This window comes from Taudactylus pleione, unplaced genomic scaffold (genome assembly GCF_031769625.1).
Source record: "Taudactylus pleione unplaced genomic scaffold, aTauple2 ptg000007l, whole genome shotgun sequence".
Classification (NCBI taxonomy): domain Eukaryota; kingdom Metazoa; phylum Chordata; class Amphibia; order Anura; family Myobatrachidae; genus Taudactylus; species Taudactylus pleione.
The window spans coordinates 218842-234280 of record NW_028284410.1 but is presented as its reverse complement, the minus strand read 5'-3'; the positions used below and the strand labels follow the sequence as shown (position 1 = coordinate 234280).

At 42.6% G+C, this 15439-nt stretch overlaps 1 protein-coding gene across 2 annotated transcripts in view; it reads left to right on the top strand.

The window, feature by feature from the left end:
• The first annotated feature begins 1445 nt into the window (after window positions 1-1445).
• ZMYM4 (zinc finger MYM-type containing 4) overlaps window positions 1446-15439 on the top strand; it is a 196205-nt gene continuing 182211 nt past the window's right edge. For both annotated transcript variants that reach the window (XM_088460608.1, XM_088460607.1), the window contains exons 1-2: window positions 1446-1464; window positions 11198-11683. In XM_088460608.1, coding sequence (XP_088316734.1) covers window positions 11206-11683 — 478 coding nt within the window. In that variant the 5' untranslated portion in view covers window positions 1446-1464; window positions 11198-11205. The remainder of the gene's footprint in view (window positions 1465-11197; window positions 11684-15439) is intronic.

The window sequence follows — 15439 nt, the reverse complement described above, 5'->3', positions numbered from 1 at the left end:
TGCCCCAAACAATCTGAAATGGGATTCATCAGAGAAAATTACTTTACCCCACTCGTCAGCAATCCAATCCCTGTACCTTTTGCAGAATATCAGTCTGCACCTGATGTTTTTCCTGGAGAGAAGTGGCTTCTTTGCTGCCCTTCTTGACACCAGGCCATCCTCCAAAAGTCTTCGTCCTGTACTTGTCAATAAAAAACCTTTGACACTTATGAAATGCTTGTAATTTTACTTCAGTATACCATAGTAACATCTGACAAAAAGGTCTAAAAACACTGAAGCGGCAAACTTTGTGAAAACCTATACTTATGTCATTCTCAAAACTTTTGGCCATGGCTGTATGTATGTCCTGTTCTTCCAAAAAATATGTAAATGTTTACCAAGTGACCTTTATTGGGTGTCATTGAACTACACTGACTACTGTACATATAATAAGCAACACATTATATAATGTTAAAAATTATCTATTGGAAGTGATCTTTTTTTCTTATTTATTAATACATATATATGTTTTGACTTTAGCAGGTTTAAGTATGTGTTTAATCTGGAATAAACAGGGCAATACAAATATTTACAGTATTGCCACTTTACAGTTAGCACATGGAAATTTAGAATTTCTTTGTTATATGTGTAACTTTTTTAATTTGTATCATTGTGCATTGTATACATTAGCTATACATTTTATATTCACTAGTTGGAGCCCTTAATGCTTTTATTAATTAATGGTTTTCTATCAGGGTTGCTATTCAGGAAATGTTCTTTTCAATTACGAGTGAACAGTAGTTTTAGAGGACCAAACAAAATGGAAGCATTAATAATGTGTTGCTGTCTCTTTAAGAACATAGTGCTGCGAGCCTTACAGCGGCCAGAGCGCACGCGCATAGCCCTCCTCCCCACGCATGCGTCCTGCCCCAGTGCCCGCCCTGCTGCGCCTGCGTGTTTCTCCCGCTCTAGGGGTTGAACCAAACAACACAATGGAGTGGGGGAGATCCGGCCCGATATGTAATCATAATGATTGCTTACTTTCTTCAGTTTGGTATCGCAGATGGGATTCCCATGCTTCCGGTGTAAGGGCCGGAGAGAGACCGCAGCGCCGCGTCGACCTCGTTCCTGTTTCTAAACTTGTTAATGGTACACCCTTTACTCTCATGTCCCCCCTTTCCCTGCCGTGGCTCAGCCTTGGCCCGCCCACCTCTCACCCCCCCTGCGGAGTGTTGCAGTTGGACGGGTCCGGGGCCGACATGGCGGAGCGGCGGGACACAGAACCCGGGTTGGCCGGGGGGTAAGGGAACCGGAATGTGGGGAGTGGCTTTGCCGGTGACAATTAGTGCAGAAAATGGCGGTGCTAGAGACCCCGAGTCATCCGTACACCGCGCTCTCTCTCACCCTGCATGTCCGGCACCGTGCTGCAGCCCATTATTATGCTTCTGCATGGACGTGTGCCGGTGCCGTGCTGCTGCCCTCTGGGTACGGTGCGGGAGAGCTGCTGCCCGGACCCATGAACATGTGTGTGTGATCCTACATTGTCTGGCCGTGGTGCATGCACATGCAGTCACATCATTCGCTCTGCACTCCTTTCATAGACACTTGTATAGAATGGGGTCGTTGTGTCTCTCCTGCAGTATACGGAGCATATATGTAACGTCTATATTACATCTGTGCGAGACCCTGCTACACGAAGAGCAATTCTGATTTGCTATTTGGACACATTGCAGATAATGTTTTGTTTCATTCTCAGTGCATCCCTGTTTACTGATACAATATTCACATTTTGCTCACTGGAAGCTACAATATTTGTGTAAAAGTCCAAACAGAGTCTCTGGTTTATGCACTGTATTGGACTACCCAGTTAGAAACCATGTACATTGCTAAGTAGTTGTTTTCTCCTATATCTGGTTATATGTCACACACAAAAAATGATAGGTAGACACGTATAATAGTATAGCTTTAGACTCTGATTTTGCATAGTATGTATAAGACAGTAATGCACATTCAAGTCTTTAACAGGTATGTAACCTATACTCCAGAGTTTGTAATTATATGCATTGCACACTTTCATTAGAGGATAACTCAACTGAAAACTAAAAATGTACTTTTGGGTGGAGTTAGGGCAGATAAAATAGGATAACATATACTTGTGTCCCTCTTGATGTGTTGCTGTGGCTTCCTAGTGGCTGTAATAGTCCCAACACAAGATTGTCAAGATTCTCATCCCCTAGCTCAGGGGTTCCCAGCCACGGTCCTCAAGGCACACTAACAGTCCAGTGTTTAAGGATAGCCATACTTGAGCACAGGTGACATAATTAGTGCCTCAGTAATTTAGATTTAACCACCTGTGCTGAAGCATGGATATCACTAAAACCAGGACTGTTAGTGTGCCTTGAGGACCGAGGTTGGGAATTACTGCCCTAGCTTCCCAATGGCACTTCCCCATGGTAGAGAATTAGACAGCACTGCTATAAAAGTCAAAACTCCAACCCAGTTTGTCATTCTATCTGTGGGGTGGGGGGGGGGGAACGGGGCCAATTTTTGAACCGCCATGCACTCCAGAATGGTACCTGGGTGATGGATGATCATTGCAACAGATGAATGATAAAATAACATTGTTGTCGTCTGTTCTTTGTCTAAACCAGTGGTTCCCAAACTGGGTGCCTCAGGTTGGTGGTCCAGTACCAAATAAAGTGATTTTTAGTCAGTGCGATAAGCTAAACCAGTGCTAATGACTGTCAATCAAAAAATATGTGGACTAAAAGAGGCGCAGCCCTGTCAACAACCACATAATTGAATCTGAGGGTGACATAAGCACAATATACCTCATTTAATTTTTGCTGAATTTCTCAATAAGAAACTTTTGGCCCAGGGGTGCAATGGAAAAAATGCTGATACTTTTGGGTGCCTTGATTCAAAAAAGCTTGTAAACCGCTGTTCTAAACTGATTTTAGTTTTTCTTGTTGAATCTAAAAATCTCTTTTGTAAACTGTCATATATTCTTGAATTTATTTAACCAGTTATAGGCATGGGCAAATCTGAGGAGCCAGATAACTACCGGGCCTTAAAAAATTCAGCAATTTCATAAATGTTTTATTGGGGCACGTCCTGTTGTTGACTTTCTTTAAATTACTCTTTTGGTTCTTAATTCTTTTTCCACCAGCAATAAGTACATTAATATTATCTCATAACACCTGGTGAAGTTTTGGAGAAATATCCTTGAGATGATGAGGCATTTATTCAGGGCTCGACAAATCCCAGGGGCCAGGTCGCCATGGCTACCAGATTTTGCAGTGAGGGAGGAAGCAGATCCTCATCAGCTCTGGCAGAGTTTCATGCCTATAGTCTTGCGGTGTTAATATCATGCACAAGAGTGCATGTGCTGAGTGTCGCCTGCGGTGACTGCTGTGTCCGTCCCGGCCTGCACTGACGACGACTCTCCATCCTGGCCTTCCCTGATCCCTGCTGTCTGTCCCAGTCTACGCTGATCCTACTGTACGTCCCAGCTGTCTACGGTCTCCTATCTCCGGCTGCATAGAGCTTTCCGGCATTGGGGTCTATGCATGGCCAGGGATTGCGGAGCGGCTTCAGAGGGATAGTGGTGTGACCATGAGGGGAGGGGGGTTTTGTTGTACTTTCTGGCACCATTGTTTTGTATGAAATGTGGTCCGTTATTACTGGAGGGTGGAGCAGTGCAGAGCAGTGAGGGGGCCTCCATTTTACTGTATCATTTCAACTGTGACCATTTTGTGGACTAGTATAGTGTGTATAACGCACAGAGCTGTGCTCCTTACTCCTGGGGGGGGGGGGGGGGGGGGGCGGCTGTGGTCTGGCTCCTAGATTTTAGAAAATTTGTCAAGCCCTGCATTTATTATTTTTTTATTAAAGCGTGTAACCACATTTGGTAAAGTGTTAAATGTAATCTCCATTTGCCAGAGGTTTCCAAACTCCGCTATTACAGTCCAGGTTTTAAGGATATTCATGCTTGAGTCCAGATGGTTAAATCAAATTGACCGAGTTACTGATTAAGTCACCTGTGCTAAACCATGGATATCCATATAACACGAACTGTAATGGCGGAGTTTGGAAACCTCTGCCACACAGCTGTGTCCTCATACATCTAGTGTCAATACGCTGCGCAGCGCAACTTGCCTGGCGTGAGCAAGCCACCAGGTCCCGTGCTACTCTGCTAGCATTGAGCGTCGAAAATGCGCCGAAGTTGTAATGCGATGCGACTAGAACCCACCAGCAGCCTGTACTGATTAATTTTATATGCAACACTTGTATATCTGTGTACACTTGAGTCTTTATATGAACCACAACAGAACTTGGAATGAAATAAGCTGCAGCCGCTACATTGTAGCACTTCGTATACAGATTCAGAAACTCAGTCGCACACAGATATACAAGTGTCACATATCAAATTAATCAGCACAGTCTGCTGGTGTGTCCCAGTTGCATCTCATTGCGAATTACACACATTTTCAATAAGAAAAAATGCCCTCCGCTAGCACAGTCTCGTGAGACCTGGCGCGCCGAGAGGGGCTGTTTAGCATGTCTGCAGCAAAGATGTATAAGGACACATCCGTATGCCGTAAAATAAAACTCTCATCTGCAAAATACCATAGCACATGGGCAAAGTTGAGTTTCTTATAATGGTGCCCCATTTTCTACCAAGATATAGCTATGAATGTGGCATTCAATTTTAATTGAGTTAACTGCAAGGGGCATACCTTTTTGGTCACGTTGCGTACAGGGCCATATACTTTGTAGACCAGTGGTCGTCAACTTTAATTGAGGTGTGAGCTACTTTAGAAAAAAGAAACCTCCTGAAGAGCTACTAAAATTGTAAAATAAAAAAAATAAAAAAATCTGGCTAATAACCGAACAATTGAAGGTCATTTAATGAAATTAAAAAAATGTTTCGTAAAAACTAACAATGAATTCAATTATTGTGATATTGTTGTCGTTTATAAATAAAATTTAAGCACAGGCACATATCACTGTTTAATTGTTGGCTCCAATGAGGTACGTACAGTAGAGGAGCAAAAGATATAGGCAGGGCTGCTGTGTGATTTTCCGGCAGGGCTGGACGGAAGTCGCTCACTCTGCCTTAGCGTAGACACTGTGGGTGGAATCACTGGGTAGCAGGTCAGGTGATTTCTGTAGAGACTGCAGCAATTACCTGACATGCTTCCCTGTGGCTCCACTCATGGCGTCGACTCCACGGTGAGCACACATCAGAGGTCACTTCCTCCTAGTTGACTCGGCAGTACTGCAGCTAGGTGAGGTACCAGAATGAAGAACCCGAGCTACAGGTTGGCAACCACTGTTGTAGACTGTTTACACAATGAATTGCTTTCAATGGAAACGATCTGATTCCCTTGTCTGCAGTTTTTGTTTTTTTCCCTGGTTTAGTTATATTTTAGTTACATTCTGCATATGGGTAATGAATGGGCAGTTGTCACAAAGGCAAGAAAGCCAACTAAGCTACAATACAGTATTTTGTTTGACTAGTTGATTCCACTGTCATGTTCTTAGAAGATATTGGTCTGTTATAGTTATCAGAATGCTTTTGATGGGCTTGCTTTCCATGCTTATGGGGTGTTTCAGTTATTTTCACCCGCGGTTGTGAGTAACAGGCACCCAACGGAGCAATTTAATTGTTCCTTTGGGCACGAATGCCGTGGGTGGACATATTTCTACTTGCACCCTCCTGAGGTGAAGCGCAGAAATGTGCAAAAAGTCCTGGTTTTGAGTGTGTTAAACAGGATTTTAGATGGGTTTAGCCGTTTTCAGCAGGTAAACCCGATCAATTTGGGCACAATTGAATATCATCCGTCACTTAGGCGGGGAATCGGACACAATAAGACAATAGAATCGCCCCCTTAGAATCAATTAATAGGCACGTTTGTTTCTGTGGACATAAAGGGGGTGATTCAATTTTTTCATTGCACCCTATCTCCCGTCCAAAGTGATGGGAGATCGAGGTGCGATATTCAATTGTTCTTGGGCACCCATGCATGTCGTGCCCAAATAGACAGGGTTTTGCTGCGTAAAACGACTAAACCTGTCTAAAGTCCTGCTTTCAACTTATTGCACAATTCTGCTCACCTGCCCGGGGGGTTGCGAACAGAAATGTGTGCTACCACGGCTAGATGTGCCCTGACAGAGCAACAATTCAATTGCTCTGTCGGGCGCCAGGCACCAACAGCCACGGCCAAAAACAATTTAATCAACCCCAAAACATTAAGCTGGGTGCACGTTATAAGATAATATATCGTTCCGACAGAGAACGAAGTGATATATATTGTGTGGATCGTATAGTGTGTATGCCCGATTGCTCATGCACGGCGGCCGTTCATCACACCATCACATCTGCTGTGCTGCACAGCAGATGGAATAAAGCAACTAATGATGTCCTGCTGCTACATGCAGCATGTAATGATATATATCGCGCTGTCGTAAACTAGATCGTACAGTGTGTACACTGCACACAATATATTGTTACATTGTGTCATTTCATAGTTGGCTTTAGTCGTAAAGGCATTTACACCAGTCTGCCCAGCCGCAGATATTGCAAGTCTCATCGCACGCAAAGAGCTCTCATGCTGCGTATGCAATCGTAGTGGCTAATTTATGTAAGCCCATGAAACCTCGTCCAAACAGACAGGCACATCTGCGTTTTTTACTACCACTTACCCCCCCCCCCCCCCCAAACGCTCACACTACTCTGTGCGTGGTTAATCGCAGAGCGGCTTATGCGCAATGGCTAAAAATCGCCACTGTAATCAATGAGAGCTCAATGTGGCAATTCAGTTGTTTTTGGGTGCCCATTAATTATTGTGCTTGTTGCACCCAATTAGACAGGGTTTAGTCGCGTATAGAGTTTTTGTTAGGGTGCCCAAACCATGGACTTTCGAACATTTCTGCTTGCCTACTCTTGAGGGGTCGAGCAGAAATGCAGACAGTAACATTTGAATTGCCCTGTGAAAGTAATTTTTTGTAGACCTTTTCAGTGCTTAACACAGCCCCCCAGGGACTAATACAGAGTTGTATGTAAATCTATTTTGCAGATGGATTCAGTGCCGGGTGACTGACGGAGCAATTCAGTTGTTCCGGCATTTCTGCCCGCCCCCTCGTGAGGAGATGTGCAGAAATGTGCGGTAAGTCCTGGTTTTGGGTGCTCAAACTGCTGTTTGGGCACCCTAACCAGGACTTTGGATGCATTTAGCCGTTTTAAGTAGCTAAACGTGGTCTAATAAGGTGCGACCAGTGCAATATTTAGTGGGTGCCCAAAAAACAATTTAATTGCACCATTGGGCGGCCATTAATTTCCGAGCCTTTAAAAAAAACAAATGAATCTCCCCCCTATATATTTTAGCAGTGAGCATGCTCTGTAGCCGAGAGTATGTACTAAAGAGAGAGAAATACTAAAATACGAGGACATGCACTGAAACGAAAGGGAGGTAGATTCAAAGGATATTTGAGGAAAAATTACTTCACAGAAAGGGTAGTAGATAAGTGGAATAGTTTCCCATCAGAGGTGGTAGAGGCTAAGACAGTAGAACAGTGTAAACATGCTTGGGATAGGCATAAGAATATCCTTACAAAGAATAATGATCACATAGGGTTGAGGTTACCAAAAGGTAAAAAAGGGCAGACTAGATGGGCCAAGTGGTTATCTAGCGTTCCCGCTAGGCTATTTTAGCGGGGCGCGGCACCCTGCCCTCTTTCTGGAAGGCAAAAAGCGCCCTGCCCTAACAGCCTGCGGGAACTGTCTTCACCCGCGGGTCGCAGTGTCCCGCGGGTGAAGAAATATGCGGTGACCCGGTCACCTCCGGAGAATAGACGCCGGGCGCATGCGCCTGGCATCTATTCTCCCTGTCTGCATGGCTTGGGGGCTGCCCGGCGTGTCCGTAAGTGCCGGGCACGCCCCCAAGAGTGATGAAACGGGGACGTGTCTTATAGACGCCCCCTTTTCGATGACCACGCCCCCTTCTCGGACGCGCGACTGCGGCGCGCGAACGACATGCCCTCTCTAGCTCCAGCGCCCTGCCTCGCGCCGAAGCTAGAGTGAACACTGGTTATCTGCCGTCAAATTCTATGCAATTGTGTTGCATCTCCAGTTTGACTGGGTGGTTTTGGGGTATTTGCTTGTAGGCCAAGTTTAGTGAGGGCATGTAGATGGAATTACAGGCCATGTAAATATTGTGCATATGCAGAGAACTATCTGTTTTAAGGGATAGAGCTGGTGCTAATGTCTGCTGTCAATGATGATGGCTAAGCAGTAATGTATGCAGCCAAAACATCACAGTGGCACATTGAATTGTATCACGTTAATTTTTTATGATCAATAGGCAGTCCATATAAGCCCAAGTAATTATATTTTCTTAACAGAATTGAGTATAACTGTCAAAATGTTTACCTTAAATAAAAAAGCACAAATTACTTTTTTTTTTTTTTTTTAGAAATTGGTATAATTGTTTCACCCAATATGTTTTCAAGTAACATATACAGATTTCTCAACATTTATGGGTCATTTCATGCCAAGTATAACACCGTAATATAACTGCCTCTGAAAAATGCCTTGTCGCTCATAATATTGTTGCGTAAGGCTGTAAGCCAAAAATGACCTTATTTTAAGGCCTTGTTTTTTTCTTTCAATGGCAAAACACCTATCAAGAAAAAAAATATATGTTGTAGTTCAAAAATCTGCTCTTTTAATGAATTTTGTTTGAAAGAAAATCGGTTATCCTTCTTCTTTTTTGCTATTGGATTTCAAAAATTCGCTGAAATTTGTGAGAGCAGTTTTGTGCAATGTTATTGCAGGAACTAGTCCTGTTTTTTTTTTATTTTTTTTTATTTGGGCGTTGTAACCGATTCTTTAGACTGGTGTAGCCGCTGTGCGCTGCTAAACCCGGTGCTTGTGGCCACGATAACTAGTAATTGCCGCCTGAACGGGAAACTATTTAATTGCTCCTTCGGGCACATATTCGTATAGATGCCCAGCAGGGGCTGTCTATAACATTTGAATCGCGGCCTTTATGTTTTTATTATAGAAGTTTATAGGGTAATTATAGCACCCAGCTACTGCTGGTGACTATGAGCTTTACATAGGCAGGTCCGTTATCAAATAGATTAACTCAATCTGAAGAGAATAGTAGGCATGCAGGATAAAATTCCTCTTGGTTAGGTACAGCAGTTGAATAATAGAATCATTTTAATTTTACCCACTATGGGTTTTTAGAGATTGTTGCCCCATTTTAGAAAAAAATCAGACCATCATTTACCTATATGTACTCAATATAGCTATTCTCTTCTAGAACACAAGTTCTCAAATGTGGTCCTTAGCACCCCAAACAGGGCATGTTTTTCAGGTCTTCTCACAGGTTCACAAGTGAAATAATAACTCCACCTGTGGATCTTTTTAAATGTGTCAGTGAGTAGTGAATACACCTGTCCACCTGCTGGGTGAAGACCCCCATACACTAGGTGATGGATTGCCTGCATTCGGGTCGGAAATGGCGATCTGCTGGTCGGAAATGCTGACCTGCGGCCATCAATGGTCTGCGATCCGTCGGAGGAGCAGTGAAATTCTCCATGTTAAATTTCACAGATTTGCAAAACTGTGATATCCAACATGCTGGATTTCACCAATCCTGCAACCGGGCATCTCTGCATTGCAGGGTCGCAGCGATCCGTCGCTGGTGTATGGGGCCACTTAACCTGGAAAATGTGAACTTTGTGGGGTCCAGTGGACAGAGTTTGAGAATCACTGTTCTAGAAGGTGCTAGATAAATAAGTAAAATCTGATTGGTTGCTATGGGCAACACCGCAACTTCTCTAAACCCACACTTTAGTAAATAGACCCCTATGTGGTTCGTTTGTGCTAGTTTTTCATGAATATTGCGCAGTGTATTTTTCATGTAATTTGTGTCTCAGTTTTGTCTGTATTTCTGGGAATAGTTGCCTTCTGCATAAAGGTGGCAGTAGAGGCAGAAGGTATACATTGTCTCACAGAGAGAGGTATAAAGAGACAAAAGCCTGGTTTACATGGCTGCCCCCAAGTTCTCCTCTTCTCCTCTCTCTGTGAATAGATGGCATATGCATACGCACTGCGTCTATTCACTGGCGGTGATTGCTGCACTGCAATTTTTACCACTCGCGGGACACTGAGGCCCGTGAGTGGGGATGGCACCTGGCATGTTGTAATGGGGCGCAGCCAAAAGGGCAGGGCGTGACACCCTGCTAAAACAGCCTAGCGGGAACGCTAGATATGTTGTTCTTTTGTCTCACTAACCCACATCAACATTTCATGTGTTGACCTTATCAATGTCTCCATTTTTCAGGTGTCAATATTTGATTTTGACATTGTCATGGTCGACATGGTGACTCATCCCATTTGTTTTATACTTTGTTGACGATAGCCAGCACATGTTTTTTCTTTATATAGCAATTATCTGGAATGGTGAAGGAGAGCAGGGGCAGTGCAGTAAATACTGAAACTTACAGCCAAGTTATTTGTTTGTAGTCTCTGTGGTAATTGACTTACTATGTACAGTGAGGGGATTTTACACACAGTGACGTATTGAAGGTGCATGTTCTCTGCTTTTAACATCTTTGGGCTTGATTGAATTGCCTGCGATGTAAATAGCGCCGGGAGATAGCTCCTGGAGCTATTCAATTCTGCGCGGTGTTTAGTCGGGGAATGCCCGTTCTCGCGACTAAACACTCTGTTTAAGGCGTGAGAAGGGGCATTCCCCAACCTAACTTCCTGGTGCGATGCTGTTTTCCAGCATTGTGCCAGCATGGACTTTTGTCGGATTTCTGCTCGCATCCACGGAGGGGTGCTAGAAGAAATCCTTAGTCGGGCTTAGCAGCGCGGTGTATTGAATAGCTCCAGGAGCTGATTCCCAGCGCTATTCACTTCAAGCAGAATAGAATCGAGCCCATAGACTTTTATTGGAGAAACTGTTTTCAAGATTGTGTTCATGCAAGCTCATTGGCTTCAGCATTTAACTTTTCAAGCCGTTGCTTCAGTATTGGATTATGTTAAAAAACTGCTGATCTTCTTGGATTCAGCACAACTATCTTTTTAACATGGCTTTTTTGTTAGTAGTAAAACATAGCTGAATGTGTTGTTAAAAGAGCTTACTAGAAGCTTGCGCTGTTAAATAATCAGAACTTTTTTCTTTATTATGTTGTACAGATGGAAATATGGATGCCGAGTTTAATAACGCTTTGAGACCTGGAATTACAAGAATCTCATACAACCAACAGATTCCAAAGGTACCAGATGAATCACTATTGGATGAGAATTATTTTATGAACTCGGAAGTGCTGGCAGAAATTCCTGTTATTGGTGACGAGGATGAGCAGGATTACTTGTTGAAAGGCAGCACTTCATCCACACTACACTCCCAAGGGAGTATGGAAGAAGCGAGGACTCCTACTGAACACAATATAGAAGGTGAAAAGGAAACTCATATCAGTAACTTGAGACTTACAGATATTCTTCCTCAGCTAAGCAAAGAGTCCATGCTACAAACAATTAGAAAAGACTTTAGTTTGTCCAGAGAGAGAGCGGTCCAAGGCACATACGCATCCAAGGAGTCAGGCCGGGCTGGGATATTCCAGGATACTTTTTCCAGAGAAGCAGATTCTTCATTAAAAGGAAGTTTTGACACTAACCAAGGTAAATGGGATTAATTGATCATTCCATGTGATCAATCTGTGGTATGTAAACATGTGTAGGAGAGTGAAGAGTGTAAAAGAATCATTGGTAGGTTGTTTGGAAGGTAACTGTATAGGAGGAACATGGGATGGGTGTGTTATAAAGCATTTAGACAAAACATGAAATGTTGATTTCTGACAGTAGTGCAGACATTTGTTAGATGAATCATAGATGTATGTTATGGAAGGGAAGATGCAATGAGCAAGTGACATTAAAGTACCACTGACGGCTGAAATATAAACTTTTAAGCTATGAACCAATACTCTGTTTACTGCTAATTGACATTTTACAACATAAAGCTGCAGCTTCAAACACATATTTAGAAAAGTATCATCATGGCATCTGATGCTTGTCAAAAGTGGAGGCTACAATGGTTTCATAAGTTAAGCCGTCACTGGTCCTGGCCCAGTGCGTGACTACCATTCCATACAGTGCATTGGTGCAGAACAAGCCTGTGCATTACTGTCTACATGCTTAGGTAATTGACCCCTCTAACATGGCAGCATACTGCTGAGGGAAAGTGTTCTTAATGGAACCTCCAGTTATTTAATTCTGTCTGTGTTTTTTTGTCTTGGTAATGCACACAGCTGACTTTGTTTTGTTCTTCAAAGAACCTACATAACCTTGTTATTTAGACTATTAACTTATGATGACAACACTCTGCCTTTTCATTTGCTTTTGCTTTGTATTACTTGAAGTTTTAGATTGTAATGTAAAAACAGAACACTGTAAAGGCAAATGGATGTGAAGTTAGAGTTTTGTGCTACACCCAGTTAAGCATGACCTCTCACATTACCCATAGTTCTATCTGCATGCTCAATTTAAAGATACCTGGGTGATGTTGAATAGTCACTCTTTAGTCCATAATATTAGATAAAGCATTTTTCTGTGGGAATGCACTTCATATTGAAAGTGTTTGGAGATGTAGGAGGTGATCCAGGAGGGAATACTGCTGTGAAGGCTAAAGGAGCGAAGGGTTTTCAGAAGAGGGTGGTCAACTCTATTGAAAGAGGCAGAGGGTCAAAGAGGTTGAATTGGGAGAAGTGAACCTTTTACTTGGCCGTAAAGTGATCATTGGTCGTTTTAATGTGGCCAGTCTTGGTGGCTTGCAGAAGCAAGATTATAGAGTTTCGAGAAGGGAGGGAAGTGGAGAGAAATTAAGTAAGTCATAAGTCTGGACAGCTTTATTTTTACACTACAATTTAGGTTTGCGTTTGGACACTCCATTCTCAAATATAAATCTCTCTGCTCATTGTACACCTGCCCCACCTGCAATGCAGCATGTTTTTAACAAGGTGCAAAGTTACTTGCTGTTTTTTGCTTTGCTCTCAACTCGGGGTAAGTCTCAAAGTACTTAGTGTGGGAAGGGGAGTGGAGGAGTAGGTGGATATGGAATGAGGCATTTGGTGAGAGGAGCTTTCTTCAAATATGGGATAATTTTGCAATTAAAGTAGGTGGCGAAGTCATGATCAGTGAGAAAAGAAACGTGGTGATGGTAGGCAGGAAATGTAGTAGATTATGGCAAAGAGGCAGTGGAGGCTGGTAGATTTGCTGGGTATTAGTCACTTATGTAGTTTTTCTTGGTTACACTTCTAGTGGAGGAAGTCTGTATTGAAGCAATTTTTTTTTCTGTTGGTTCTCATAGGTATGGGAACATTTTTGTAGCTGGCAAGTCTGTGCAGAGTGCCAAGTGTTGGTGTTGGATCTTCAGAGATAATACAGTGGTGCTTGAAAGTTTGTGACCTTTCAGGCTTTTCTATATGTCTGCTGAAATTTGGCCTAAAACTACCTCAGATTTTCACACAAATCCTAAAAGTAGTTAGAGAACCAAATCAAACAAATGAGACAAAAAAAAAATTAGATGTGCTAATTTTTTTTGTTTGAGGAAAATGATGCATTATCACATATATCTGTGAGTGGCAAAAGTATGTGAACCTTTAGGCTTATCAGATATTTTCAAGGTGAAATTAGTCAGGTATTTTCAATCTATGGGATGACAATCAGGTGTGAGTGGACAACCTGTCTTTTTAAAAGAACAGGAATCTATTAAAGTAGGATATTCGCAACACATGTTTGTAGAAGTGTATCATGCCATGAACAAAGGAGAATTTTGAGGACCTCAGAAGAAGAGTTGTTGATGCTGATCAGGCTGGAAAAGGTTACAAAACCATCTCTAAAAGGTTTGGACTCCATCAATCAACAGTCAGACAGATTGTGTACAAATAAAGTAAATTCCAGACCATTATGTCCATGAGTCCACCATCAGGAGGACACTGAACAACAATGGTGTGCATGGCAGGATTGCAAGGGGAAAGCTGCTGCTCTCCAAATAGAACATTGCTGCCTGTCTGCAGTTTGCTAAAGATCACCTGGACAAGCCAGAAGACTATTGGAACAATGTTTTGAGGACAGATGAGCGGTGGTGGTAGTATCATGGTTTGGGCCTGTTTTGCTCATCTGTCTCAGGACGACTTGCCATCGTTGATGGGATAATGAATTCTGAATTATACCAGAAGATTCTAAATGAAAATATCAGGACATCTGTCCATGAGCTGCATCTCAAGAGAATGTGGGTCATGCAGCAAGACAATGACCCAAAGCACACAAGTCATTCGACCAAAGAATGGTTAAAGAAGAATAATTGAACGTTTTGGAATGGTCAAGTCAAAGTCCTGACCTTAAGCCAATCGGAATGTTGTGGAAGGACCTGAAGCGAGAAGTTCATGGGAGGAAACCCTCTAGCATAAAAGAGTTGAAGCGGTTTTGTACGGAGGCATGGGGTAAAATATCTCCAAGCCGATGTTCAGGATTAATCCACAATTACCGGAAACGTTTAAAAGCAGTTATTGCTCACAAGAGGGTCATACCAATTACTGAAAGCAAAGGTTCACATACTTTTGTCACTCATAGAAATGTGATATTGGATCATTTTCCTCAATAAAAAAAATGAGCACGTCTAAATTTTTCTTGTCTCATTTGTTTGATTTGGTTCTCTTTATCTAATTTTAGAACTTGAGAAAATCTGAGGTAGTTTTAGGCTAAATTTCAGCAGAAATATAGAAAATTCTGAAGGGTTCACAGACTTTCAAGCACCACTGTATATGGTGGAGCTGCATCACCTAGGACTATACAGTACAAAGAGACTTACAATATTGGGGCATTATTTTCTGTTTATTCTTTTATGGTCAGCGAATGACAGTGATATGACTAGAATTTAGGCATTTCTTTACCTGGCGGAGAATAAGGAGACCTGCAAACATGAAATGGTCTCCCCCTTATTCAGAAAGAAACTCACAGGCAATGGGTATTTTTTTTTTTCTGTTATATAATGACTATACCTTAAATTTAGCATAGAATTAATATAGCAGTAAATAATACTTTTAGTCAGTAGATGACAGTAGAGCCGTAACTAAGCATACAAGTAAGTGTATAAGAAATGCAGGCTAATTGATTATGACATGTGTAATCAACAGAGCTAAGTGAAAGTAACTTTGGTGGCGATTCAAATGTTTTTCGCGCCCCCTGCTGGGCGTCTATACGAATAGGCGCCTGACAGAGCATTCAATTGTTTCTCTGTTCGGGCGCTCATTAGTACGCGGTTAAGAGCACCAGGTTTAGCCGTAAAAGAAAGGGGTTAGGGCGTCCAAACCACCATTAGGGCGCCCAAAAAACTGGACCTCGCACATATTTCTTCTCACACCTCAATAGGCTGCGGGG